This window comes from Gasterosteus aculeatus, chromosome 14, assembly GCF_964276395.1.
Source record: "Gasterosteus aculeatus chromosome 14, fGasAcu3.hap1.1, whole genome shotgun sequence".
NCBI lineage: Eukaryota > Metazoa > Chordata > Actinopteri > Perciformes > Gasterosteidae > Gasterosteus > Gasterosteus aculeatus.
This window is the reverse complement of record NC_135702.1, coordinates 1,814,314-1,841,402: the sequence shown is the minus strand read 5'-3', so window position 1 is coordinate 1,841,402 and position 27,089 is coordinate 1,814,314. Positions and strand designations below refer to the sequence as shown.

Below are 27,089 nucleotides of genomic sequence, written 5' to 3'. Positions count from 1 at the left end.
ATATTTCAATCAAAACCACAAATGTCGACCTGCCGGTTCTCCTGGAGGACTCTCAATATTACAGCAAGCCATTAGTTACTCACAGCTATATTTTGAGTATAAACAAAGTCAAATCACAAACATGTCGCGTTACCGTCCAATTGTATTTATTCCACAGAAGAGACAATGGTGGGCAGAGCCGGAGGTCGGGCAGAGGTCAGAGGTCACCCCGATCTGCCCGCACACAAATGAAACAGGAGACGAGAGAACCTGAAACCGTAGCGTTGTTCATCAAATACACAAAGTGGTTTCATCAGCGGACCATCGGTATACTGGTACGGACAAAATAATGAAAACACTTTTTAAAGCATTTAGGAGTATATTATAACTTAATGAGTGGTTCATAACACTTCATGTTTTGGAAGTTGTAAACAGTTACACATATATGACTATAGCCCATCCTATGAAGCATGTATAATATGTATAAATGCTTAAAAACAGAACAGAAATGTGAAAGATCCTGACTGTTTATGTGCATGTACTCATGTATTTGCAGGCAGGATTAATAATGTTTATGATTTTAATCTAAAACCCAAACGTATGTTTATAACAACGTTATGTTCTTTAAAGATTCCATCATTATCCAAATATAGATGCTTTATAATGTAGGGGGTGTTAACCTATTAAATATCTTATGAATTACTTTAAAGCAATCACAGTTATTAAGTGTTTATGATGCTTACAAATGCTAAATAACAGGGTGAATTTAAATACATGAGCATGTCAAGCCCAAATCTAAAACTGCATACATCCAAAATATATTTTAATCATTGCCACCGCATATTTTGACATTTAAAATTGTTTATGTCCGTCAGAGACCTACGTCTAACATCCAGTTTGGATTTATCAATCATTAAATCATATAGATCTTTGTACAACTTATTAATAAGGCACCTATTATGCAAGATGTATAGATTTATTAATGACTTAACAGTTTAATAAAAGTCCCGTTGCTGTTTAAACGGTTTGTAATCAACTCATAATTACCCATGCGGTTTCCTCATATCTTCTAATAACAAGATGAAGTCATTTCTGCATTTATTCATCTGAAGTTATTTTCTAGCTGCATTGACACTCAGGTTAGCGGTTTGCTCCCATTCTTTGTGCTAAGCTAAAGCTAAAGCTAAATAAAACATAAAACATGGTGGGGTGTCGACCTTACGTCCTACTCTCCAAAAGGGAAAACTGTTCCTTTAACCATTAATAAAGTAATTTCTTAAAAACGTATTTCTTCTTCTTAAGAAGGTGCTTTATTAAAAAGTGGTAACACAAGAAAAACCTCCGCAGTAATTAAAACACTGGACTGTGCATTTCAAAAACTACCCCGGACAAGTCTTATTCAAAACGTGGCAATAATTGTAATATTCTCAGATATAATCAGCGGAATCTATGGATATATATTTCCTTTAAACAGCGACGACGTAGCGGACAACATGACTGTTTTTATCACCGTGAAGCGTGACGGTTACGAAGCTCCGATCCGACTGGACGACATGCGGCGGCTCTTAAACTGAGCCGCTTCCTTCCCGCCTTTTTTTAAAACGCTCTTCATGCTGAGAAAAGACTCCGGTTTATGAAAACGAGTTCCTTGAAGCGCCCGGCGGGTTGTAAGAAGAGCGGAGCTCGGGTACAAACAGCTCTCACCAGGTGTGCGTTTGTGTGTCCATTGTGCCCCCTGCTGTGATCGTGGCTGTGACTAACAACAATATTGCACTGGTAAGAAAAACATAATTTAAAAAAACGACCAAAATGATGAAATAAAACCCCTTCCTGTGTTGGTCCGTAGCCGTGACGACCACCGAAGCCACAAATAAAAATGCTACATTTCTTCAAATATATTTCACCTGAAATTTCCAGAACATCATAATGATCTTTAGGTAAATAAATAGTTCTCCACCATATAAGTCCTACATATACATCTGTACAGTATGTACACTGAGCAGCCTCACAATCCAAACGGCAGACATTCAACAAACGGGCTGGGAGCCAAAAACATGGCGTTCACTACACAGCAGAAGCTCAAGCTCCGTAAAAAGCTTATTGTCAACGATTAGAGCGACACGCCCGACCTCTAAAAGTCCTTCTCAGACGCAGATAACAGATCGAAACAGGAGTAGAATCTCCGACATCCGGTCGAGGAAGTGAGTTACATCCTTCTCACTCAAAACACATGGCTGGGTAGAGTCTAAATCAGGGGGGTTCAAACTGGGAGGATCAACACCCAGATGTTCAGATTCCTTCTCAAAGCAGCAGGATTTGCCGCAGAAACACCTTTTTTTGTGTGTGTTTCAAAGCGCCGATGGCGGATGTCTGTACGCTTCACTGGCACAACGTGGACAGGAAGTGCCAACACCTTCGCCGGCACACTTTTTATTTGCCGAAACACAAAACATTCCAGCCGAACACCTTTCTTCCCGTTCACGTCCTGATGATCTTCCAACCAGAAGTAAGAGAACGGTGAATGAGAGGAAGATGGAGGTGTCACACTTTGGAAAATCCCCCCTGGTCTAAACACTCTCCTCTAAAGCTCTGCACTGTTTGGCACATTTACCTAAATTATCATTATTACCCTGAAACCAATAAAAAGTGTCATGCACTACAGAGGTGTTCAGATGTAGCAACACGAGATGGTAACTACTGGATATTTCCACCGTTGACTAGTGCAATAAACGATGAGGTTACACAGTTGATTAACTACAGTATTCGGAGGATGGTTTTGGCTTTTGGTGGAGGGCTGAAGACGATGTCGATCACGCGCTCCTCGTTGTGCGGTGCAAGCCGAGCGCACATCGACGGCGTCGACGACCCGAAGCTCTCCGGCTTTCAGAGGAGACGTTCACACCTTCTCAAGTCCGTAGCAAAACAACAGTCAGACGCACGGAAGATTATTTAATACGGCTTTTTTCTCCTGTTCATACTGATTGAATTTACCTCGACATATATCATAGTTTACCATGTTTTCTGGTAGGTCCCATGTACAAATAGTCTATTTGGAATAACCGACCTTTGAACACTACTGTGTGAATTAAATATTTCATGGATCTCTTCTTCTTGTGCTTCCAGTGAACGTGATGAAGGACAAAAGCGTCGATCTGAAGCCGATGTGCGTAAACATCTTTTCTTTGTGGTGCTACACTGACATCCCCAAAGGAAAGTAGAGAACCATCTGTTGTTACAGTGGAAACGTATATAATGAAAACTAAAGAGGGCCCAGGATGGAGCCTTGGGGGACACCAGGAGACAGAAGGCCTTACCTGAAGTCCAGGATTATCATAAATTTAAAATATTAGGACTTCTGGAGTCTAAAAAGTCTAAAGTTTCAGTAAACAGCTGTTTCACTCTTCAATCGGGCTCTCGACTTTTGCTTGAGTTTTGAGACAGACTTTGAAGAAGAGTGAACCTCTCCTACAAAGATGGAGTGTGTGTTGTTGGATCGGAGATGTGTGTTTGCTTCTTCTTCTACGTCCTCTTTGTATAAAAACATACAGTCCAGTAGACAGAAGCAGCAGTGGCGTCTGCTCCCACGAGGGCGCCGGGGATTTTTCTTCCACATCCACCACAGAAAAGATCGATCTGAATCACTTCTGTCCCGTTTTGGTAAAAATACTGAAAAATGTCCAGGTCACTGTGAGTGGAAACACAGCGCCTCTAAACACCGACTCAGCACAAACACCACCTTTGTCCTCCGTCAGTCCGTCCAGACGAGCAAAAGGCCGGGGAGTGTGTGTGTGTGTGTGTGTCCAGCAGCAGCACGGGTGGAGAACAGAACGCCCCCAGCGGGTGGATGGGAGGTATTGCAAGCGGATGAATATATAAAGGGATCGTTGCGGTGGACTGCACAGAGTCTTGTTGCTGTAACGCTGCATGCCCTGTTTGTCTGCTGAGTGCGGGTGGATGTTAAGGCCTCGGATGGCCCACAGGCCACGCAGAAAGGGAAAATACTCGGTGTACTATACGGAGTACTAACGGAGTACTAACGGAGCCTCTCGGTGAGGAACAAAGTTGTCCTGTGACTCAGACGAGAAGCAAGACCATCGGTTAACCAGAACTACTAAAAAGACACATTTTCTCAATTAGTCGCATTGACATTTAAAGCGCGTCAGCACGCTGGCCTGCGTCCGCTGAAGGTCACCGTGCTCATGTTGGACGTGTGTACTGTTGACATTTAATAAAGTTCAGCTTTGTTGTGAGTGGTTGAGTTTGAGCCGCTTTCTGTATTAACAAACCAATAAGTACTGGATGGAAACCAGAGAGAAAATGTGTCTTTTGTCTGATTTCAGTATCCAGCTCTTACTCGTCGTCCTTTCTGGGCGAAGTCGCTGCCGCTCGGTGGGACTGAAGCAGGCGAAAGCTCATCGGCTCTGCAGGTTGTCCTGAGCTCATGGATGCTTGGAGGGGGGGGGGGGGTCCCGTTAGACGAGACTAGTTTAAGGCTTACATTATATCATTTAGTCCTTAACTTTAGTTAATGATGTATCCTATAAAAGTAGTACAGTAAAAGAGTCATGCTACAGAGTATTCTAAAATACAAACCCCCCCGTTCCTCCCCCCTCCCTGATCTCTGGTCTGCGTCCAGTCCAGAGATCACGGCGGGTCCTTAATTTAGGGCCGAGCGACCCCCCCGCTGCCCTCCTTGGCGCTGCCGCTGCGGCCCCAGCAGCCCGCCGCTATGCTCATGCTCCTCTGGGTCGCCGCCCCGACCCCCCGGTCCCGCTCCACCTCGCACTGGCTCTGGGTCCGCTCGGTCCGGCCCGGCTGGGCGGGGGAGGCCGGCCCGCCCCCCCCGGCCTGCTGAGAGGAGATGGTGCGGAAGATGTGGTTGCGCTTGCGGAGGAACTCGCCGCCGGCGGCGCCGAGGCCGAAGCTGCCCTTGCGGAGGACCATGCGGGTGCTGGCGGACTTGGCGGGCCGGGACCTCTGGTTGTACTCCAGCTGGGACAAGTGGGAGGCGTAGCCGTCCGGGATGAACTGGGGAGACGTCAAGCAGACTGGGTTCACTGGTCCGTCACCACTCGCACACAACGTCACTTATCAGACGTTTTTAAACAAGATTCAACAGAATAAAACACACCAGCTTATAAAATGTCCCGTTGGGACATTTCACGTCTAAACTGCTCAGCTGGTTTTCTTTAAAATAACAATGATCCAAAATGAAAACTATTTAAAAAAAATAAAGCAGTCAAAAAGTTGTTAAAATGTAAATTTTTCACTCGTTCTTAATCATCTGTGGATATTCGTTCCTTCGCACCTCTTTTATTCATTTTACTCAATGAAAACTATTTCATGTTCTCGTTTAATGATTGGAAATGGGCTCGACAAAGAAAAACTTTTGCTAAGATGAACTCAGCTTTGACTCTCGGATTAAGGACCTTCGGCCTACCTGACACTGGTGCTGCAGCCTCTTGGTGGGCCTCCCCACGATGTAGATGTGTGAGGGGGGCAGGCCGAGGGACGAGTACACCGAGATGTCCTTGGTGGAGCCGTAGGCTGCGAAGATCCTCATCTGGGCCTGAACAGAGAGGAGGGGGGGCACGTTGGAGACCTCCGGCACGTCGTCGGGGAGGAGAAAACAAAAAGTCGTACCTCGCTGACGAGGCTCTTGAGGAAGTTGGCCTTGTGGCGGAGGGGGTCGTGGACCAGCCCGTCGCAGAAGGACACGATGCCGTGGGGGAAGTTGTGCTGAGAGAGCCAGGCCACCACGCGCTGCTTCTGCATGTCGGGGCGACCCGTCACGTAGACGATCACGTAGCCCAAGTCCTGCCAGTACCTGCAGGGACACGAGGAGCAACAACCACGCAGAGGGAAACGACGCGTCAGGCCTGATGAAGGAGGCGCAGAACCGGAGGAAACACGGAATGCTGCACTGTGAGCTGACGAGGGAACCACACTTATGTTTGAGTGACACCGAGGCGAGCCCGTCGGCACGGCTCTATCGGCCAAGCTAACGGATGTCCTCGCTCAGTGGATTGCCGCCAGCGTGATAGAAGATGACGGGGTCGAGCTTGTTCTTCAGGCGGCCACAGGTGATCCAGCCTACAAACTACCTGCTAGGCGAACTACCATGAGCAGCACGGCCCTGGTCTAATGTGCCACCTGGCGCGAGAAACCTGTTCTCAAAGACTGACTTTTAGTAATTATTTGGGTAGCAGACATATTCTAAATGCCTTCGGCAGAATTAAAATGAGCTATTTTAATCTACCTTAATCTAGATTAATTCCAAGATTACAGTGAGATTAATCTAGATTAAAGAAATTAATCTATGCCCACCACTAATTATATATATATTATATATATATATATATATATATATATACGCTGTATGTTACCGTGGGATGCGTGTGGGACGCGTGTGCGAGGCCCTCACCTCACCACATCCACGGCTCCAGCTCGGACCTTCGGGTCGCTCCCCATGATGGAAACGCTGGCGGCGAACGAGCCGTCGATGCTGAACACGACAAACTCGGTTCCCCGGGGCACGACGGAGAGGTAGCTGTCCGCCACCGTGTGGTCGCCCCTGGGGCGGGAGGGAGGAGGAGGAGGAGGAGGGGGGGAGACGGGCGTCACGACCAAAAAGCAGCAGATTTAAAGCCGCCTTGAGAGGAAAAGGTGAAAACTCTGCACACCTGACCACCATTTTGACGGGATAGACCCCGATGCCCAGCTTCCGTCCCTCGGGGATCAGGTGGGAGACGCGGCCGCTGCTGTTGGTGAGCTCCGTGCTGAAGAACACCCACTCCCCGGAGGGGGGCTGCGTCATGATGTGCACGTCGACCTGCAGGGAGAAACGCAAGAGGTCCTGTGAAGGCTGCCGGGCCTCAACGAGACACTCGCAGACACACAACTCGGGGTTTCTGGTTCCGTACCTTCTCGCCGGTCAGCGTGACCATGTCCAGCGGGCCGTACATGAAGCGCCCCGTCACCATCTGGGCTCCGTCCTCCGTGAACACGGCGTCGTTCACCCGGTGGTTGGCCGTCACGTTCTGAGGGAAGACGTGTGATGGAGTATGACGCTGACTGAGTAGTAAAGTACACGTATGTCTATATTGTAGTAAAGTGTCCAGCAGCAGATGCTTGTAGGAACACTAGAGACACTTCTTTAATCATGTATCATTTATTGAGTTAAAAGAAAAGGGATGTGGATGCAAACCGAACGGTAGAAATAGATCATCACGTCAATATTCAGGTGTGCAGGAAACGGGACAGAGACCGTACCCTGATTTTAACATGAGTCCTCTTGCGGAGCCACTTCTCTCGAGGTTTGGACGGAGTGAATTCAGACACTTCTTTACCGTCCAGCTCCAGAATGCTGGAGTTCTCGTGTCGCATCACCTGGGGAGGATTGTTCATTTTACTTCAAAAGGGCCCATGACGTTTATCTGTATTTATCCTGCTGGTTTTAAATGATTCTGCTCATCACACATGTGTTCAGCCACAGCTCAAAATGATATATTCTATATATCAAGTCATTGCAGGACACATTGCTTCGTACATTTTACAAAACTCCAGAGTGCAGCTGAAAATGAATTAATTTATTATCCACAAAAATTGTAGAATAAAGAAATTGTATAACAAAGCAGATATGAGGAAATAATACGTTCATGCTAATGTCAGTATGCTAACATGCTGCGATGACAATGCTACGATGCTAGCATGATGTCATCCATGTTCATCATCAATTAACATACAAAATATTTGGACCAGATAAACGGAATAAATAAAACATAGTTAGGAAGCAAAGCCTCAACAAAAGTCAGCAGGGTTCATCATCTGGAGAACATCTATGGAACTACATTTCGTCCTCATCGAACAAACACACTTTCAATCTTAAAGGAGGAAATAATAACAGCAAGAACCTGTCGCAGCAAGAAGGAGACCACGTCCGTGGACTCCCAGTAGGAGGCGTGGAAGAGATGCGGCAGGGCCACTGTGGGGAACGCCGTCAGGGCGTCGGGGCAGTACAGGGCGTAGTCCATCCTCTTACTGCCCCACCACCGAGCAGCAACTGCAGGGGACAGACGAGCAGAGACGGAGCTCAGGGACAGCTGCTAGCCTGAAGGGTGGAGGATTCAGAGGGTTCACGGGGAGGCAGAGGACCACACGGCGAGGAGCTGCTGGGAGGGGTTGAAACGCAAAACTCAGCCTCTGAGAACCTTCTCTGCTCTGAGAGAAGGTCGTGGGTCTGGTTTGACACTGGAGGACAACAAGGACTATGAGGGGACCATCCGAGAGGAGGAAGGACAGGTCACAGGGAACGAGCATGGAGCGTGGCGCCCGTCCCTCGCGTCCTCCGCGGGTACCTTTCTCCATGTTCTTCAGGAGCCCCGGCGACGGGGGGGCCGAGCTGAAGTCGGCGACGTCGGCCGCGACGTCGGGCGTGAGGTCAGAGGTCACGGGCTCCGACCCGGGGAACACCCGGCGGACTGTCTTTCTGGAGCGCAGGGAGGAGCTGCGAGAGGCCAACCTACTGTAGGGGAGGGCCAGCTGGGCGAGCAGGCCGGGCCTCTTACAGGGGCCGGCATCGGGCTCGCGTGCTGAGGGGGGGAGGGGGGGGGGGGAGGCGTGTCGGGGGGGGAGGAAACAAGAGCGTCAACGTGTCAAACTGTCGGCGCGCGCGGAACCCCCCCCCCCCCCCCGAAAGCAGACGCACGCGGGCGGCGGTGGACTCACTGGTGGCGATGTTGGAGGCGGTGTAGGAGTCGGCCATGCCGGACACCTGGCTGGCGATGCTGGCCTCGCTGGCCCGCCGGTGGCAGCGGAGGTGGGGGAGACCCGGGGAGGTGGGCGACGGGACCTGGCCGTCCACGAAAACGTGCGAGGGAAGAGAGTCGGCTGCGGGGGGGCGGGCAGAAAGTGGGAGGAGTTAAGGTTTGCTTTCGCCTGCAGGCATGAAGAAGAAATAACAAAAGTTCTGAAGCACGACCCAGAACCACAGAGTCTGTTGATCAGCAGCTTCTTCATAACGAGTGTAAAGCTGCTACTTGCATGGAGCGGTAAACAGAACCTGAGAGGCAGCAAAGGCTTTAGAGGACAATCCAACAGGAAAAGTGCATCAGAAACATCTCCAATTATCCCTGATTGCACAAGAAAGAGTGTTTGTACCAAAGTCCATCGAAAACGAAAGTAAGAGGAATGATTTTAGTTTCATCAGACATCAATCTATTTGTTTTGTTACTAGATCTCGTTACTAGATTAGAGTTAGATGAGAAGCCAGCATCGCTGAAGCGGTTATCTTAGCTTAGCGTCAGCTGACCTGGATACGCACCGTCGGTGAGGAGCTGCCAGTTGAGGACGGGCACGGGGATGGACGTCTCGGTGACGCTGCTGTCCTGGTAGCGCTGGGACATCGAACCGACGGACTCCATCAGCAGCTGGGGGTTACTCTGCACGGTCTCCACTAGAGGAAAGGGGGGAGGGGAACATCACCGACGTGCAGACCGGCGAGGCGGCGAAGCGCCCCTCGTGAAGGACTCTGGGACTCACCCAGCAGGGCCGAGTGTCCGTCGCCCAGAGGGAAGCGCTGGTAGCGCGGCACGCTGAAGGGGGGCAGCAGGTGGAAGCGCTTGTCGAGGAGGGGCTCGAGGCGCGAGGCCGACGGGTCGGCGGGGTGGAACAGGTTGTAGACCTGCTGGCAGGCCGGACGCAGGGCGGACACTGCAGAGCAGAGGGGGGGGGGGGGGGGGGAGACGCTAGACACACCCGCCCGTCTCTCGCAACAGGAAGAGAAGCCGGCGCAAACGGCCTTCCTCACCGTCCAACGTGGGCACCGCAGTCTTCCTCAGCGCCAGCACCAGCCCCAGGGGAGAGCCGAACGTGAAGAAGTCCGTCACCTCAAAGTCAAACTTCCCCAGAGAGCCTCCTTCCAGCATCGTGCTGCCGCTGGAGCGCCGCGAGCCGGGCTCCCCGAGCAGCGCGCTGGAGTGGAGGCTGAAAGCACCGTTGGACGGCATGAAAGGGATTTGATTCATTTAAAAGACAATTTATGGACTAAATTAATCTAAAATACTCAAAGAAAAATCTAAAAGAAACACAAATTCGTCGCTGAAAGTTCACGGATCTTAATCTTCCTCCAGACCTTCGTCAAATAAATGTCCGTGTGCAGTGCTAATGCTAATGCTAATGCGCGGACGCACCTGGACAGGAAGGCCTGGTGGTGCTTGATGGTGTCCAGCTCGTAGGTGGAGGAGTCGCTGCGCTTGCGCGGAAGCGGCCTCTTGGGGTCGTCGGGGCCCGAGCAGCGGGGGATGTCGATGTTGCTGCGGCTGAGGTGGCGGCTTCCCTCGAGGGACGGGGCGACGCTGTTGATGACGATGCCCGGCGAGAGGAGCTCCGTGTCCTGGGAGACGGAGACGGACGCGATGTGCTCCACAGCTAATCGGCTGGAGGCTTTTGCTCCGGGTGCGTCGACGTCGGAGAGGCCGCTTACCTGCACGCTGATGGCGCTGCCCCGCCTGCTGCTGTTCTGGCTCTCCGACACCGTCACCGAGCTGCTGCACAGGGCGTCGAAGCCCAGGATCCCGCCCACGCAGTCCCCGATGACGCACACCTGCAGGAACAGCGAGCCGCGTCAACCCGCTTTCGTCGGTACGCGGGGCGGGGGCGGACAGCGCCGGGAGGCTCACCTGGCCGTTGAAAGACGCTCCCTCCAGAGACCGGACGAAGTCGCCGTACACCTGGTTGGCTCGCAGGATGACCGCCGCCACGGCGTCCTGGTACTGCGGCGCCGACGTGGCCAGAAGAGGCAGCGCAGCCAGAGGGATGTGGTCCTGGCTGCTGGACAGGCAGCCCTCGTCGTAGCTGTAGGGGCTGAGGCTGCAGGGAGGAGGAGGAGGAGGAGGTGTTGACACCTGTGCACCGCGGGTCATTTACGACGCTCGCTCATTGATGAAGAGTGGCGGCTCACTTGGAGACGAGTGAGAAGGCGTCGACGCACACGGCGGGACAGGGCACCATCCGGATGGCGATGCGGCCCAGCGCCGCCGGGTAGTGGACCCCCATCACCGTCTCGAAGGCTCCGCTCAGCGTGTTCAGGTCGCCCTGCTTGCTGTTCTGTTCGCCTGCACGAGAAGAAGTCACGAGAGGGCTGAAAGCGCCTCAATCACAGACCCACCGACGCGCACAGTGACACTCGAGTGCGACTCGCATCGGGTCTCGGTACCAGAGCCGGTGTCCAGGATGTTCCCCCCGTGCAGCACCAGAACCAGGACGTGGGTTTTGGCCGACTGGAGACACTGCTGGGACGAACAGTCCTGCAGGTGAGGGGACGGGAGACGGACAGGAAGGACGCAGTGTTTAAAGGATGCTGAGAGAAGGTGAAGGGAGGAGACATTTAAAAAGACGTTTTTATCTCCATTAAAATGGTTTTGGAGAGTTTGAGTAAAACGCGGCAGTATTTCTACACTCAAACTGCACTTTACCATAAAAAGGAAGAAGAAGAAGAAAGAAGAAAGAAGGAAGAAGAAGAGATGAATGCAGTGAGAACAAAGTGACGGGCGCTTCGCGTACCTCCATCTGCCTCTCCTCATTACTCATCATGGAGTACTCGCCGCCCGACTCCTGGTACAACATCTCTGTGGGAACACAAAGCCATTAGAGACACGAGGGGGGGGGACGGCTCACTGGATCCGACGGGGACAGAAACACGGACCTTGTGCTTCGTCCGCCTCCATCGTCTCGATCTTGTCCATCAGGTCGTTGGAGCTCCACTTGGTGATCTCCTTGGCGAACATCTCCTCGTTGTCAGAGAAGTCCTCTGCGAGAAACACCGGGGGGCGCGATTAATGCACGACGTGGACCCTCAGCCTCAGAGGACATGTCCCTCCATATCAAATACAACGTGAAGCAGAAAACAACAGGAAGGAAACCTCGAGGTGCTGCACAGATGATATTAGTGGTGTAATACAAGGTAATCATCATCATCATCATCCGGGAGCCGAGCGGCGCTCCTCTTAAAACACGGAACGTTACCGTGCGCGTCGAAGAACTCGTCGTCCGTGCTGTCCTCGGAATCTCGGGCGATGCTCTGCATCCTCCACTCCGAGATGCTCTGGTGAGACGGACTCCCTGCGGAGCAAAGTGCACCAGGTGATTCTCCGATGCGCACAAGCGCACTTCCAAACATCAGCCCCTCGAGTCTGGTCCTCACCGCCCCTCTTGGACGACCTGTTGGAGGACCTGGAGGACGTCGACCACTGCTTGGTGAGCTCCCCGCGCGTCTCCAGGGAGTCCCCCAGCTTTCCCCCGCCCCCGTCGGCCTCTGCCGCCGACCCCGGGGCCTCGGCCCCCGGCCCCTGGTCCTGGCTGGCGGAGGAGCCGCTGTTCTCGGCGCCGCCCTCGCTGTACTGGGCCATCTTCTTGGCCAAAGCCAGCTGGGTCTCCAGCTCCAGCTGCCGGATGTCCTCGATGGTCAGGCCGTACCACTCGTCCTGCCAGCACCACGCCTGCCGGTGGGCCCGAACCATCACTTTACGCAGACCTGCAGGAGGGGGGGGGCGACAAGGACTAGTGAGTTCTAGTGAGGAACAAATCCAAGTGTCTTGAGGACATCTCATCTTCATCATGAGTGCTGCCGTACGTACCCACGTCGTGTATGAAGCGCTCGATCTTGGACTGCATGCCCCAGTATCTGAACTCCACCTTGCACAGCTTGTAGGCGCACATGACGGGACACTCTCCGGCCTCCTGGTTGATCTCCTCGATCCAGTCGTCCGTCAGCGGGCCGCGCTTGGTTTTCACCGACTGGTAGAGCTTGGGGTCCTCTTCCACCAGGTACTCGTGAGGAGTGATGTAGTCCTTCACGATGTCTATGGGGTCTGCGGGGTGGGGACAAGGTGGCATTAATCTGCACAGCCTGACGCCCAGGTGTCTCAACACCTGCGAGAGCTTCATGATTCATCAGTATTCAAACGGCGTCGCGTTCTTACCCACGGTCCTCTGCCTCTTCTCGGCAGAAGACAAGTTGAAGACGTCCACTTGATTGCCGGTGTCCGGCTTGTAGTACGTCTCGATGTCGATGGAGAACTTCTCCACAAAGGGACACGTGTACCTGGGGAGACGAGAGACAAACGCACATCGTCATCAAAACCAAATCTGTGACTCCACGCGTCCTCCGTGGGTTTGTGCTTTGCTTTCTCTCTGGAAGTTGCTTCTGTCACTTGTATTGTTCTCTAATGGAGGACGGGGGGATTTTTAGGGGGCAGATGTGGATTTTGACGTTAATGCAACAGATTCCCTGAAGCGAATCCTCCAAAGCGATTTGGCCGTTTGTGGGGGAAATAATTAAATCCTTGAAGGGACACACTGAGCTAATCCACAAATGAAGTCGCCTGCGAGATATAAAAAGATGATCATTCAGCTGAAACTGTTCCAAACAAAGAAAAAGGCTCCATCAGCAACATCAAGTGAGTGTTATTTTATCAATTTACGATACCAGAAGTCATAAAAAGGGAAATCCATTAGCAATGTTTTATCACTAAGAGTTCAGCCACTCTACTTTAAATGAGGCCAGCTGGCTGAAATCCCGTTATGTAATCGTGTGTGTGTGTGTGTGTGTGCGTGCGAGAGGACCGGCCCTCACCGGGTTCGGGTGTAGGGGTAAGCGTTCCAGGACTCCTCCTCCACCCGCAGGGCGGCCTGAGGCAGGATGGCACAGAACCAGGAGGGGATGTGTTTGCCGATGTGGTAGACCTTGTGCGTGTACTGACCCGACCCCCCCGGTCCGTCCTCGTAGGGCTTGTTCTCCAGGATCTCCACCCCGCTGCCCTCGCCACAGCTCTCCTCTCGGCTCTTCTTCTGCAGGGGGGGGGACAAGAGGAACCGCTGGGATTCATCACAAATACAAATAAAAGCAAAACCCCCCCGATATCTATATATCTACTCTCCCCCCCGGGGACCTGGACCCCCGTGGAGCTTCATGGATGGATGATGCGTCAGGAGGAAAGTGAGGAGCTGGAGAGCAAAACAAAAGGAACTTGTTTTTTCTTTTCACGTCTTCTTCGCTCCTCCACGGATCTCTTCCCCCTCGTCTTCATCTCCTCTCTTTGACACCGAGCAGCGGCGGGAGGAAGGTCACTTCCTGTGGGGGTTCATAGCGTTCGGGCGACCTCCACTTCCTGCTTTCGCTCGATGGGCTGCCGGAGAAATGAGGCGTCGACTCGTCACTTCGTCGGGGAAGGTTTCATCAGCCTTCGGCCTCCAGCTTATGAAATGTGCTGCTTTTCTTTGGGGGTTAAATACGGTTTTAAAACCATCATCATTATGCAGATTGGAGCTTCTTTGCGTGAACATCCAGAGCCCAACGTGATGTACGCGTGACGCAGATCACCAGGAATCATCTCTCCCATGTGGCTTCGCCCGTAAACCTCTTGGTGTTTAAGCTTCGGCCGTATTCCCGCCGCCACACCTGTGATTGAAAAGCGCTTTCATTCCTTTCGCTGTGAAGCGCTGAGGAAACGGCGCCACGCGAATGCAAATGACGGCGATCGTTATTAACAGCAGGAGTGGGGTGACGGGGGTCAAGAAGGAGCGCTCCGATTGAACACGGAGCCCGTCGCTCCTCCAGACTTCAGGGAGGTGGGATCCGTAATGAAGGTCGGAGGAGGCAAACAGCTGGAAAATTGCTGTAATCCAGCAGGTAATGTAATTTATGCGAGGGGCCTCGGGCCTCAAATGACTTTGCTCGCGTGCGCCGCCCGCACGCCGTTTCTCCATGAATCTCCGTGAGCACGACGGATGTGACAGCTCGTTGTGATGCAGAGGGAATAAAACACGTCTGTCAAACCGTCACAGACGACCTGCAGCTGCAGTTTAAATGCAAGTGGGAGTAAAACCTTTCGTTTCCTCTGAGCTGCTTTACTTTTCCAAATAATCTCCACAAATATTTCCTCATAAGAACGATGTCATTTGATAAGAATTATAGGTAAAAAGCAGTTTCTATAACAATTAATGAACTCTAATTCCTTGTTTTTAGAGTCCAGTGATCAGAAGTCTAATATGTTAAATATGAAAAAATATATATAATAAAAACGATTTATAGAAAATAACATTATTAATAATGAATGAATAGTGAATAAATATTTATTCATGTTTAAATCAAGCCGTTCTTTCCTTTAATTTGTTCCATAGAATTTTTTTTCTAGGAATTTCATAAGTTATCATTTATTTAAAGAGTAGTGGCTCGATGAGCAGCGATGTCATGTGACTAACAGAGATCATCCAGTTTGAAACGAACACACAAAACTGGTTCCTAAGAGGAATAAATCAGCGAAGGAGCAGAAAGGTAAAAGAAGGAAAAAGAGCTGAGGGTCTCTGATCCGAGTCCTCCATCACCTGTCAGCGGGGGGGGGGACGGAGAAAGCTCGTGCAAACGTTATCGCCCTGCACACACGCGGCGCATCAGCCGCTCGCCGCCCCTCAGACGCCGCCCGCTCCGATGAGACGGAGACGCAGAGAGATGTGAGGGGGACAAGATGATGGACAGAATCAAGAGGACAGGACACGTCTTTCTCCCTTTGTCCCCCCGTCAGTGTTTCCAAAATAAGGCTTCACTAAAAGTAAACAAATCTACTACGACACGGGGGTGTTCCTGTTATTGTGTCCACCCCGCGTACAGATGCGAATGACTTTAGGTGTCCCCGGTCACTCAGACGTTGTCATGGTAACGCAGACAGCCTCTCTCGTTTCACCCATATGTCAAACAAATGATGCCACGCTGCAGCTGATGTCAGCAGTTACCGTGGTAACCGGCACTCCTGTGACACTGAGGAGGAGGCCCGGAAGAGTGTGTGTGTATTAATGTGCATGAGATTTCTCTGCATGCTTTAGTCCATGTATGTGTTTGTCTTTGTTTTTACCTTTTGATTTGCTAAATAATCTTTGTTTTCTTCTTTTCTTTCTCTTGTGTGTTTATCTATACATCTTCACGAGAGCAAATCTGGAGGCATATGGCAGCACCATCTGGTCCGCCGAACAGCACCGGCCATGTGACCCTGTGACCTTTTAGCCCTGTCACCCTGTGACCATGTGACCCTTTGGCCCTGGCACCATGTAACCATGTGACCATGTGACCCTTTGGCCCCGGCACCATGCAACCAGGTGACCCTGGCACCATGCAACCATGTGACCATGTGACCCTTTGGCCCCGGCACCATGCAACCATGTGACCCTGGCACCATGCAACCATGTGACCCTTTGGCCCCGGCACCATGCAACCATGTGACCATGTGACCCTTTGGCCCTGGCACCATGTAACCATGTGACCCTGTGACCCTGGCACCATGCAACCATGTGAACATGTGACCCTTTGGCCCTGGCACCATGTAACCATGTGACCCTTTGGCCCTGGCACCATGCAACCATGTGACCATGTGACCCTTTGGCCCTGGCACCATGTAACCATGTGACCCTGTGACCCTTTGGCTCTGGCACCATGCAACCATGTGACCCTGTGACCCTTTGGCCCTGGCACCATGCAACCATGTGAACATGTGGCCCTTTGGCCATGGCACCATGTAACCATGTGACCCTTTGGCCCTGGCACCATGCAACCATGTGACCATGTGACCCTTTGGCCCTGGCACCATGTAACCATGTGACCCTGTGACCCTTTGGCCCTGGCACCATGCAACCATGTGACCCTGTGACCCTTTGGCCCTGGCACCATGCAACCATGTGAACATGTGACCCTTTGGCCCCGGCACCATGCAACCATGTGACCCTTTGGCCCTGGCACCATGCAACCATGTGACCATGTGACCCTTTGGCCCTGGCACCATGTAACCATGTGACCCTGTGACCCTTTGGCCCTGGCACCATGCAACCATGTGACCATGTGACCCTTTGGCCCTGGCACCATGTAACCATGTGACCCTGTGACCCTGTGACCCTTTGGCCCTGGCACCATGCAACCATGTGAACATGTGACCCTTTGGCCCTGGCACCATGCAACCATGTGAACATGTGACCCTTTGGCCCTGGCACCATGCAACCATGTGAACATGTGACCCTTTGGCCCCGGCACCATGCAACCATGTGACCATGTGACCCTTTGGCCCTGGCACCATGCAACCATGTGACCATGTGACCCTTTGGCCCTGGCACCATGGCACCATGTCACCATGTCACCCTGTGACCTCGCTGCTCTCGTTCTGGTACCGTATCACATGACGACACCTTAAACACTAACCTCCACCCCTCCCTCCCCAGCCTGCCGCCCCACAGGGAATCCCCGCCCCCCCCGTTACCGTACCTGGATCATGTAGAGCTGAGCGATGCGGTACTCCTCCACGCTCATGGGCATGGGGATGCGGTACTCCTTGATCAGCATGGCGGTGCTCGAGTTGGGCCGACTCCGTGTGTTGGTGTGAAGCGGGCGGGCGCTCCTCTCTTGGGGGCGGAGCCTCTCTGCTACCCGGGCAGCATGCTCAAAACGACGAGGGTGGGGGTCATCACTATTCAGGCCTGGGGAGAGGAGACACACAAAACACGACTCCTTACGACGTAGGAGTAAAAAGGTTTAAGATTTACATTCCAGCTTACTTACAAAAGCAGAGGAGGAGTTTGCATGTTTGTCTCAAGGATTACCTCCCCCCTCCTCCCCCCGCCTCCCCCCGCCTCCACAGATCTGTTACAAGCTAATCCAGCGGGCGAGCATCATCCCTGAAATCTCCCAACAACCTAAATCCCAACGGACTCTGCAGGCTGGAGATTCAGCCAAGCGGAGTTAGTTTAACCCTTTCAGTTACTTTTCTAATAATACTTCTGTAATTTCATTTAAGAACATTTTAAATTGAATGAATGTATTTTATTAGGCTGTTACTATTTCACGTAATGGTTTAGAATACTTATTCCATGAAAATAACATTATTTAAGACTCACATCAGACAGAAGTAAAAGTGAGGTTATAAGCTCTCCGACCGACGAGGTCACGAGTCACATGACCCTTAATCTGGGACTTAATAAAAAGGACTGTCCGTCTGATGCTTTTAACATGAAGGGAAAGAGGAGGCGACGTGTCAACAGGGCAGTGTGTGTGTGTGTGTGTGTCTGTGCGTGTAAGTGTGTGACCATCTGTGCATGATTAGGTTATGTATGTTTGGTCACGCTGCTGCAACAGTTGAACCGTAGAGGTCAGGAAGTAGTGTGAGCAAAGCTGAAGGCTTCATTTACCTTTTTTTTCCAAAGACGTTTTTGGACCAAACATATTTTGACTTTTTTTCCCAAAACATTTTGGACCTAATATTTTTTACAATGAACACATATATATATTTTTTCCCCCATCATATTTTTTTCCCATAATAATATTCTTAGATTTGTTAATTGTCTTGATATTTTACTTTTTTCCAAGAACATTTGACCTAAACATTTTTATTCCCCATGGCATTTCTCAACCTAATATTTTTAGACTTCACTTCCATGAAATGTTCCACCATAACATTCATCAACTTTTCTTTTGATGACATTTTTGGACCCCAAATATTTTTCCCTAATATTATTTTACTTTTTTCCCCCAAAACATTTGACCTTTTTTTCCACAATATTTTTTTTACTTTTTTTCCATGTAATTTTCCAACCGAACATATATTGTTTTTTTGCAAAACATTTGACCTTTTTTGCCACAAAATATTTTCTAAAGACATAATTAAAATACTCCGGGCCATTTTTCCTGAGTTTATATATAAAACTTTAGAAGCTGAAAGACAAAAAGGTGAAGATAGTGATATCTATATTATAATATTATAATATTTAAGTCACCCTTTAAGGGATTTTCAGACGATACAACATTCTGAAAATCTTCTTGAGCCATTCTCCAACGTTGATATTTTAAATAGCAGTTTCCATTTATAAAATACCTCAAATGCGTTAAAAAATATTATAATGTAGAGCTACAACTGAAGAACCACAGTGAGTGATTTAATTCAAGGTGCTTTTGACAAACAATAGCAACAGGTTGTAAAACCGCATAACAACCTTATTGAATGAGCCCAGTGCTGCGACATAGTCACAGAGGGGAGAATCCAGTAAAGAACAAGTCCTTGACCCACAGAAGAAGTTCTATTCATAGCCGCACAGTAAATCCCCACCAGAAGGAGAGTCGGTCGAGAAGTGACACCCAAGCGGAGAGACGGAGGCTTTTCTTCACTCCCTTTTGTCTCCGTCAGCGAAGTGAGCCGCGAGTCAGCAGCAGAAATGAACAGCGAGGAGAAATGACGAGGTCACGCGATTAAGATCGTTGAGGAACACAGACGTTTGGGGTCTGTCGAGATAAGTAATTAATTGGCTGATTAATCAACGGCCAAAACAACGCAGCAAAATATGTAGGAAATAAATAAACAACAAAACAAAGAACTTTGATTATATTACGGCACAATTTTTCCCCTTCGAGCTTCTGATGTCAGTATAACTTTAACGTGTGTGTTTAATACCCGGTAAGAAGCCACATTAGGTTCTGTTGTTCAGAACTCTCCTCTCATACGGCCGACGGGCCTTCAGACCCAAACAAAGTCCCCTCGGGACAATTTCCCACAGAGCATCCGAACCGCCGCGCGGGACAAATTGTCTCCCTGCTCCGCCGCGTCGCTCCGCCCGCTCTAATGTCCTCAACCGAAGATCGGCCTCCACGTGAAAACACCTCCAGGCAAAGCCGGCGGGAGCTCGTGTCCACGCGGTCGGACCCAAGAGGCCTCCCGGTGGAGCTCCTGGTCGTCTGTGGGGGGGGGACAGGCTGCCGGCTCGCCTCCGGCGTTCAGACTCCGGCCCATTAAACACGCCAGCCGCCCGCCGGACGCCCCGCCGATCCCCTGAGAACCTCCGGCCCACCGGCGGGACTCAGCCCACACCCGAGCTCCACCCGGGGGGTCAGCGGTGGAGCGCACACACCTCCGCGTCCTGTGTGAGCAGCACTGCGCCGAAAAGACCAACGTTAGAAGGACTCAAACCATCGGCCGTAACGTTACGGCGAGGACAGAGAAGAAGAGCCGGAGCGAGTAGATCCGCACGCGTGTGAGAAGCAAAGCTACTAGAACCTCCTCAAATAAACGTCAATATTTACAGCACGTGACACATTCTGGGGCGTCGGGGGGCCAGAAGCCGCCGGACACCGCGGCGTGACGCATTCCGCTCAGCGGCGAGGGGAGGGGAGGGAACGGGGGGGGGGGGGGGGACGTTTGCTCATTCAAACCTGCTGTCTTCATCATCATCATCATCATCATCATCAGCTGGTTCAGAGCTCATCTACGATCGTCGGGTTCAGGTGACGTCCGACGTCTCCTCGTGGATCAGCGCACGTGGCTCCACGGCAACAACTTCACCCAATGCGCCGCTGCCCCCCCCCCCCCCCCCCGACCTGCAGATCCTCAGCAACCCCCCCCCGCCCCTCCCTCTTCATTCACGCTGCGGTTTATTTACCGTTTTCATTTACGCCGGAGCACCGATCCACCGGGCCGAGGTCCCCCCCACCGCAACTCGCTAAACCCTCACTGTGAAATAAGAGAAGGATTCGACGCTCTTCCCTCCTCCTCCTCGTTTTCTTCCTCCGTCCAGCTCTGCACTGTTTACCCCCCCCCCCCCCTCGGCCCCCCTCGCTGTCTCCAAGCTCTGTCACCATGGAGACGCATGAGGCTGAAGCCCGATTGGTGCAGCCGACAGTGATGCGGCCCGCCGGATTGATTGCCTCCTCGGTGAACATCGCTCTCCGTCACCGAGGGGGGGGGGGGGGGGCGGTTCTCCTCCCATGATCCTCCTCATCGAGTTCGTGTCAGACAAACGTACCGGAGCACGAGAGCAACATCGAGCCCGTGACGGTGAATATTATTCTGTAGGGGGGGGGGGGGGGGGGCGCACAGAGCTACATTTGTAATTAGTAGGAATCGGTTTTTAATGGAATTTAATTTGCTAACAGACTCCTTCAGACCGTCCAGGAACCTCGTTATTGTTCGTTTAGACGATATTAAATCAAAACTCGCTTTCCATTTCTTCTACTGAATAAAGTCGGATGGACACAATTATCCATTAAATCTGGCAAACAAGAAGTTCAAAGTCACCTTTTCAAGTGTCTACTTTTTTTTCCAACATTTACAAGATATTAATGATGTAATGTTAATGAAATAGAAATAAAGGAACCTGCAAATCTTCACACTGGAACTAGAAATCATTTTGCACTTTAACAATAGAAAATAAGCACAAACATTGTTGTCGGCACAAACAGCTCAGCGGCTAAAAGCTCTTTAAACGCGTACGTGATGAACTCATGTTGAACTCATTGGACAACGCGCACGTAGCCTCCGGACGCTCTCACCGCGGCGTGGTTACGGTGTGGATGACGTGACGGCGTTGCCATGGTTTCAGACTTGGAGACGAAGGAGTCGGTCGAACACACACACACACACACACACACACACACACGCGCGCGAGTTCTCATCTTCTCGTCCACCGGAGAGAACGAGCGCGTCTCTGCTTCGGGTGACGAGAGGACGACTCATTCCCGGCGTCGCTTTAATCACATCCAGCCGACGCGTCCCAGCGGGTTTCAGCTTATAAATAAACCACCTGCAGCCCGACGGCTTCTTCTGGGGTTCGAAGCTCCAGAGGCTGATGGACGCGCTTCACCACAAAGCGCAGCAGCAGCATCTGGTTCTGTCTGCAGGGATCCTCACCCTCACACACACACACACACACACACACACACACACACACACACACTCTATCGGAGCATGAGCAGAACACACCTTAACAGAATCAACCTCTGCACGACGTGAACATCTGGTCCTGCTGCAGCTGTTAATCTGTGATGTTGTCGAGTTGTCTGTCTGCACACCTGTTCCTCGTCCCGCCGGTATCAACCAGCGAGCCGGGACCAGACCCCCCCCCCACCGTCCCCCCCACCGACCCCCCCGGCTGAATTTGCTGGTGGATTCCAACGGTTTTAGGTTTCAATGTTGTACCAAACGGTGACGTACTTCTCATCTCATGGCTCTTGTATTGAGGTTGAATGTCTCCATATATATTTAATTTATACTTCTACTGCACGTTGATTTATTTGGAAACATTTATCTGATAGCTGTAGCTACTAATTTCATATCTAAATAATCAAAAGTTAAGCAAATAAAATGCATGTTCAAGATTAAAGCAGATCTAGTTTGACTCATTTCATTAAAGCTTCTCAGATTGTTTCACTCACCAAAAGGTGAAAAAAAATAATCATTTACTATTTCCAAAGAAAAAACATATAAATCTGTGGAGCAGAATTTCGTTCTTACGTCATTAAATCTTTTAAAAAAGGCATCAGGAGACCAACTGGAGACCCTTCAGAGGAGTCTGCTCCTTCAGCGTGAACACCTCCTCCTCCTTCTCCTCCTCCTCTGATAAGCGGACTGAATTGTTTGATGAGACGTCACTGACCTGCGGTCCATCCTCAGCGATGGCTTCCTCCCTTCCTTCCTCCCTTCCTTCCTTCCTCCCTCCTCCCTGTGAATGAGAAACAGCCCGGATGAGGCTCAATCACATCCTGCTAATGTCCATTTAACGAGTGTGTGGTCGGAGGCGTCCATTAAAACACGGAAGCCACTATTTCCTTCCTCGGTGCAGTTTGAGAAACACGGGACGCAGAACTGTCATCAACTCCGCCCTCAACCAGGATCTCCGCTCCCCGAAGGACGCCGCACGCCGCACGCCGCCCCGACGACATCGTCTCAGTCAAAACATCCCATCACGGAGGAGGGAGAAGGCTGCGTGGGCAGCGGATGAGAGTGAACGCGGCCGTGACGCGGCGGCTGGGTGATGAGAGAGGACGAGCTATTTTTAGCTCAGGGCGGCGGTGGAGGTGGAGGGAGGGAGAGGGGGGTCGGGGGGGGGGGCAGGGAGCAGCGTGATGGCGGAGGGGGTGAGATGTGATGCTTCTCAAATTGCTCTGCTGTCCTACGCTCGGGTAAATGGCGGCGATGCATCACTGTCTGGGGGAGGGGGGGGGGGGTGATGGGGGGGTAATTGCCTCTCACGCCGTTCATCTGGGCCGTCGTGCATCTATAACGGCGCTCAGTGAACAACATGTGAGGAATGAAACAAAGTAAAACAGCTTCAGATGACGGAGAGAATGAAGCATCTTCACAGACGAGATGATCGACTGAAATGTTCTCTCTACTTTATGAACATGTGGGGGGGGGGGGGGCAATACCATTACTGTGGCCCAGGCTAATTTACTGGGGGGGGGGGGGGGGGGCTCTCGGTCCACTTTCATTTGTCACAGAGATTAAGCATCTATTAAGAGTACAGATGCATCAGCGGATTAGTGGCGTGGCGAGAGTCGAGGGAGGAGTCACGCCACGATGTCACAGGACCGCCTCCAAACACGAGGGGCCCCATTCGTTGCTCCCAGAGGATGAATCCCACCGCAACCGCTAGCATGGAGCTGTTAGCATGTGGCGGTTAGCACGCAAGCAGCGGCAACACGTGTGCGTGTGCACATGTGTGTGCGCGTGTGAATGTTGCATGAGGCCACGACGCCTCGATGGGCCAGAACAAAGCCCGGTGCTTCATCAGAAGCAGGTATGGATCCGGATTTAAAAAGGTGAAGGAATGTTCACAGCCGTCTCTTGGGCTAAAAAGACAGTCGAGGTAAATAAAATACTTCAAAACCGTTGAAGGCAAAAAATAATGAATATGTGCAAAAATATGTAACACGGCAAATTGGACTTAACATGAAGTATGACTGTAACACTCATTGTTTAAAATGCCTTAAAGTAGCCGCGCTCGTTACGCTTCACCGCCCCATGTGACTTTATGGCACGTGCCGGTATGCGGCGGCATGCGAGGCAGCGTGACGAGGAGAGAGAGCGACAGACGAGGAGCTCGTGGGTCTATTTGTGGCACAGTGTTCCTCTTGAGTGAGGGGGGGGGGGGGCTGTTCATTCACGTCCACGCGCCCCACCAGAGCGTCTCCAGCCTCCCGCCACGCCGGCCCGGCTGTGAGGCCGTGATCAGCGGGCTGGAATCCCTCTGTTTATCCTGCTAAAAATAGATTCCACACACTGCGATGACGTGGGATCCCGTGACAAGACCCCCACCCCCCCCCCTCCTCCTCCTCTTCAGCTCCCCACCTCCCTCCTCCTCCTCCTCCTCCTCCTCACCCAGACTGTACCGCCGAGCGAGTCATGCTGCCATTGGTATGCAACGCTCAGCTCCACAAGCCGCTCCGATGCGTCTCTGCAGAAAGACGCCGGACAAGACGAACGTTAAGGGGCTGAGGTGAAAGAAAAGAGGAGGAAGGGCGGATGGATAAAAAGAGGAGGGCAGGGCGTGACGGTAAGGGGGTACAGGGAGGAGGTAAAGGACAAGGAGCGACTGAAGGAGGGGGCGGGAATCAATACCATGACTCATTCTTTCTGCGGTGGCCACTTCCTAACAGCATTCATTAAAGCAAACCTAATCATTCTGTCCGATAATCAGATCCTGTGAGGCTCCATCTACTTTCACTCCAACCACACACACACACGCACGCACGCACGCACACATACACACACACGCACACACACACACACACACACACACACACGCACGCACACACACACGCACACAACAGCAGGTCAAGTCTTTGGATGTAAAGTCGGCCCGTTGGTCGACAACCACTTCGGATCCACCGTCGGGTGGAACATCAGGACAGATGTTCTCCGGGGTAGAACCCCAGTGAGGAGGACACTCGTGGTTCTCGCCTCATCGGCCTCATCCCCAGAGATACGAGGACAAACAACGAGATCTACGAGAAAACGACTCGACTTCTCTCCTGATTTATTCCCTCAGTAAACATTGTAAACATGAGTTCATGGTCTCAGTCCCCAGTTTCAAGTCTTCTTCAACACAGCGTGACGTTCGTTTAGTGACTGATGGTCCGTTTAGAGTCACACAGGCCATGAAGAGTCTCTGACGCGGATTATTTTTAAGTTGATTGAAACGCTTTCCAGGTTCAGAGCGATCTTCCTAGAAGGTTTTGGCTCCACTGCAGCATCCGTGGAAATAAGTGTAAAGCGCGGCGAGAATCCCACGCGTTTCCACCTCCAGGGTCTAAGAATAGACTCTGTGGTGCGCTGCTTGCAGTCTGTACGGGACATCTGGGGCAAGGACGGGTCAACTTTCATACTTAGAGAGTAAGCAGGTCTTTGAGATGTCATAGCACAAAAATCCCTTACAGTACCAAGAGGATGCTCATTTTTTTAGAGCTGAAACAAGTATTAGTCAATTGTCAAATAAGGAATGACAAACTAATTTCACAAAGCCTCTTTTGCTGCTTTTTATTGTCCTGTGTGTTTGAATATATTCCCAATTTGTACCGTTGATCACACACAAACGGGCCATCTGAAGGTGTCCTTCAGGGTCCTGTGGTGTTTCACTATTGTCCAAACAACTGATCAACAACAAACAAATCAATGGGTGATCGCTGCATTCCTGCTCATTATGAAAGGCGCGTCCAGTGCGTGTTTCAGCCTCTGATGCCGAAGCAGCTTCACTGAAACGTCGCTGCAGGTTATTCATCTGGTTCGCATCAATGAAGCAAACGCATCCCGAGCGTCCTGCAGAGGAACTCTGGTGTGTGAATCATCAGGAAACACCACGTCTACCTGATGGTGCACACAGGTTACATTACAGCCGTGCACGCGCGTGTTACGTGCGGAGATTGTACGTGGTTGTTGTTTAATTCTACGATTTCACTGGCTGAGGCGGATAAGCGAGACTTAACAGCTGCAATCACACACACACACACACACACACACACACACACAGATTATCTTCAAACAACCAGCACATAAATAATATCGATCAGCTGTTCTGGTGACGAACCTCCGCAGCTCATCCAAACACTGCCACGAAATACTAATGGTGCGACTGCATGAACGTTTGAATGGCGGTAAACAACGAACGCCTCACCTGCGTCTGCGGGCTCCTCTGCGGGTGTTCGGCGGGCTCCTCTGCGGGTGTTCAGCTGGCTCTCCTCGCCGGGCCTCGGTGCATCGTCGCTGCCAGTTGACGGCGCGTTTTTTTTCGCAGCTCGCACGGGATTGTGACGAAGACGAGCCCGATGGCAGCGGTCGGTGATGGGTGAGTTTGTTTTTTCACACCGGAGGGGGGCGGTGCGGGGCCCTCCTGCTCATTCCGCGGTGGTGTTTTTGCTCCGTCAGTCGCCGCCGCCGCCGCTCATCTCATCGCTCCGCCTCCATCACCCGAAAAAACGCGTCGGTTGTGTCGGCCACGTCCGGCGTGCTGCCGGCGGCTGATGACGCCAGGTGACGGGACAGCGGAGGGGCAGAAGCGCCGCCCGCCGGAGCGCCGCCTGCGGGCGTTAAAAACGTCTTTTTATAAAAACTCACTTGTGAAACCGCTTAAATCAATGGTGGAAGAACGATGCAGGAATAATGAAGAATAAGTTCTGCCTTCAGGATTTCATCTAAAAGTATACAAATATATATATATCAAAACGCTAAATATTCACATTATTAATAAAACCTGTAACGTTAACTTTACTTTATAGTTATGGATTCTAGCTAAACGTAACGTTAGTCATTGAAATTGAGTTTGTCACACATGCATCGCTAATTATAACCCACTTACAAAAACTTTTTGCCACCGTATATTAACATTAAATCAAGCGTTTCCGTCAACACAATAGGCAGTTATTTTTCTCAAGCTTTAAAATATATTCTTATATTTAAATCAACCATATAAAGTGTGTTCATAGAGTGAAGTTAATTACCAACTGTAGCTAGCTAGAGCCGTTAGCTGGGCGCTAACTAACGTAAACTAGAGCCGTTAGCTGGGCGCTAGCTAAACCCGTTAGCTGTAAACTAGATTTCTATTGATTAGTCGTCTCAATTAACGTCAGCTGGCTACAGACGTTAGCTGTATGCTAGCTAATTAGGTGTGTCAGCTGTACGCTAGCTGGCTACGGGAGTTAGCTGTAAGCTAGTTAGCCACAGCCGTTAGCTGTAAGATAGCTAGCAGCGGATATTAGCTAACGTTAGTTTAGTCAATTTAGCCGCGAGTGAAACCATCATTCAGTGGAATTTGCGCAC

The 27,089-nt window shown here is 51.0% G+C and overlaps 1 protein-coding gene across 7 annotated transcripts; it reads right to left on the bottom strand.

The window, feature by feature from the left end:
- Positions 1 to 129: 129 nt before the first annotated feature.
- pitpnm2 (phosphatidylinositol transfer protein, membrane-associated 2) lies at positions 130 to 26,242 on the bottom strand. 7 transcript variants are annotated; one of them, XM_078088765.1, is made up of 28 exons: positions 25,948 to 26,242; positions 22,432 to 22,497; positions 17,282 to 17,493; positions 13,613 to 13,827; positions 12,960 to 13,081; positions 12,615 to 12,848; positions 12,182 to 12,511; positions 12,004 to 12,099; positions 11,684 to 11,788; positions 11,542 to 11,606; positions 11,195 to 11,285; positions 10,940 to 11,093; positions 10,659 to 10,848; positions 10,463 to 10,582; positions 10,170 to 10,372; positions 9,788 to 9,963; positions 9,520 to 9,690; positions 9,290 to 9,433; positions 8,707 to 8,868; positions 8,337 to 8,570; positions 7,893 to 8,041; positions 7,252 to 7,368; positions 6,903 to 7,019; positions 6,663 to 6,811; positions 6,404 to 6,553; positions 5,623 to 5,806; positions 5,420 to 5,548; positions 130 to 5,007 (listed from the first exon to the last, which is right to left on the bottom strand). In XM_078088765.1, the coding sequence occupies exons 3-28, from the start codon at positions 17,357 to 17,359 to the stop codon at positions 4,642 to 4,644; spliced, it is 4,251 nt and encodes a 1,416-aa protein (XP_077944891.1). In that variant the 5' UTR covers positions 17,360 to 17,493; positions 22,432 to 22,497; positions 25,948 to 26,242; the 3' UTR covers positions 130 to 4,641. The 7 variants fall into 7 exon arrangements, with proteins under 7 accessions (XP_077944891.1, XP_077944895.1, XP_077944892.1 ...); XM_078088769.1 differs by lacking the exon at positions 22,432 to 22,497 and having other exon boundaries at positions 25,948 to 26,160; XM_078088766.1 differs by lacking the exons at positions 22,432 to 22,497; positions 25,948 to 26,242 and adding an exon at positions 20,440 to 20,588.
- Positions 26,243 to 27,089: the final 847 nt, after the last annotated feature.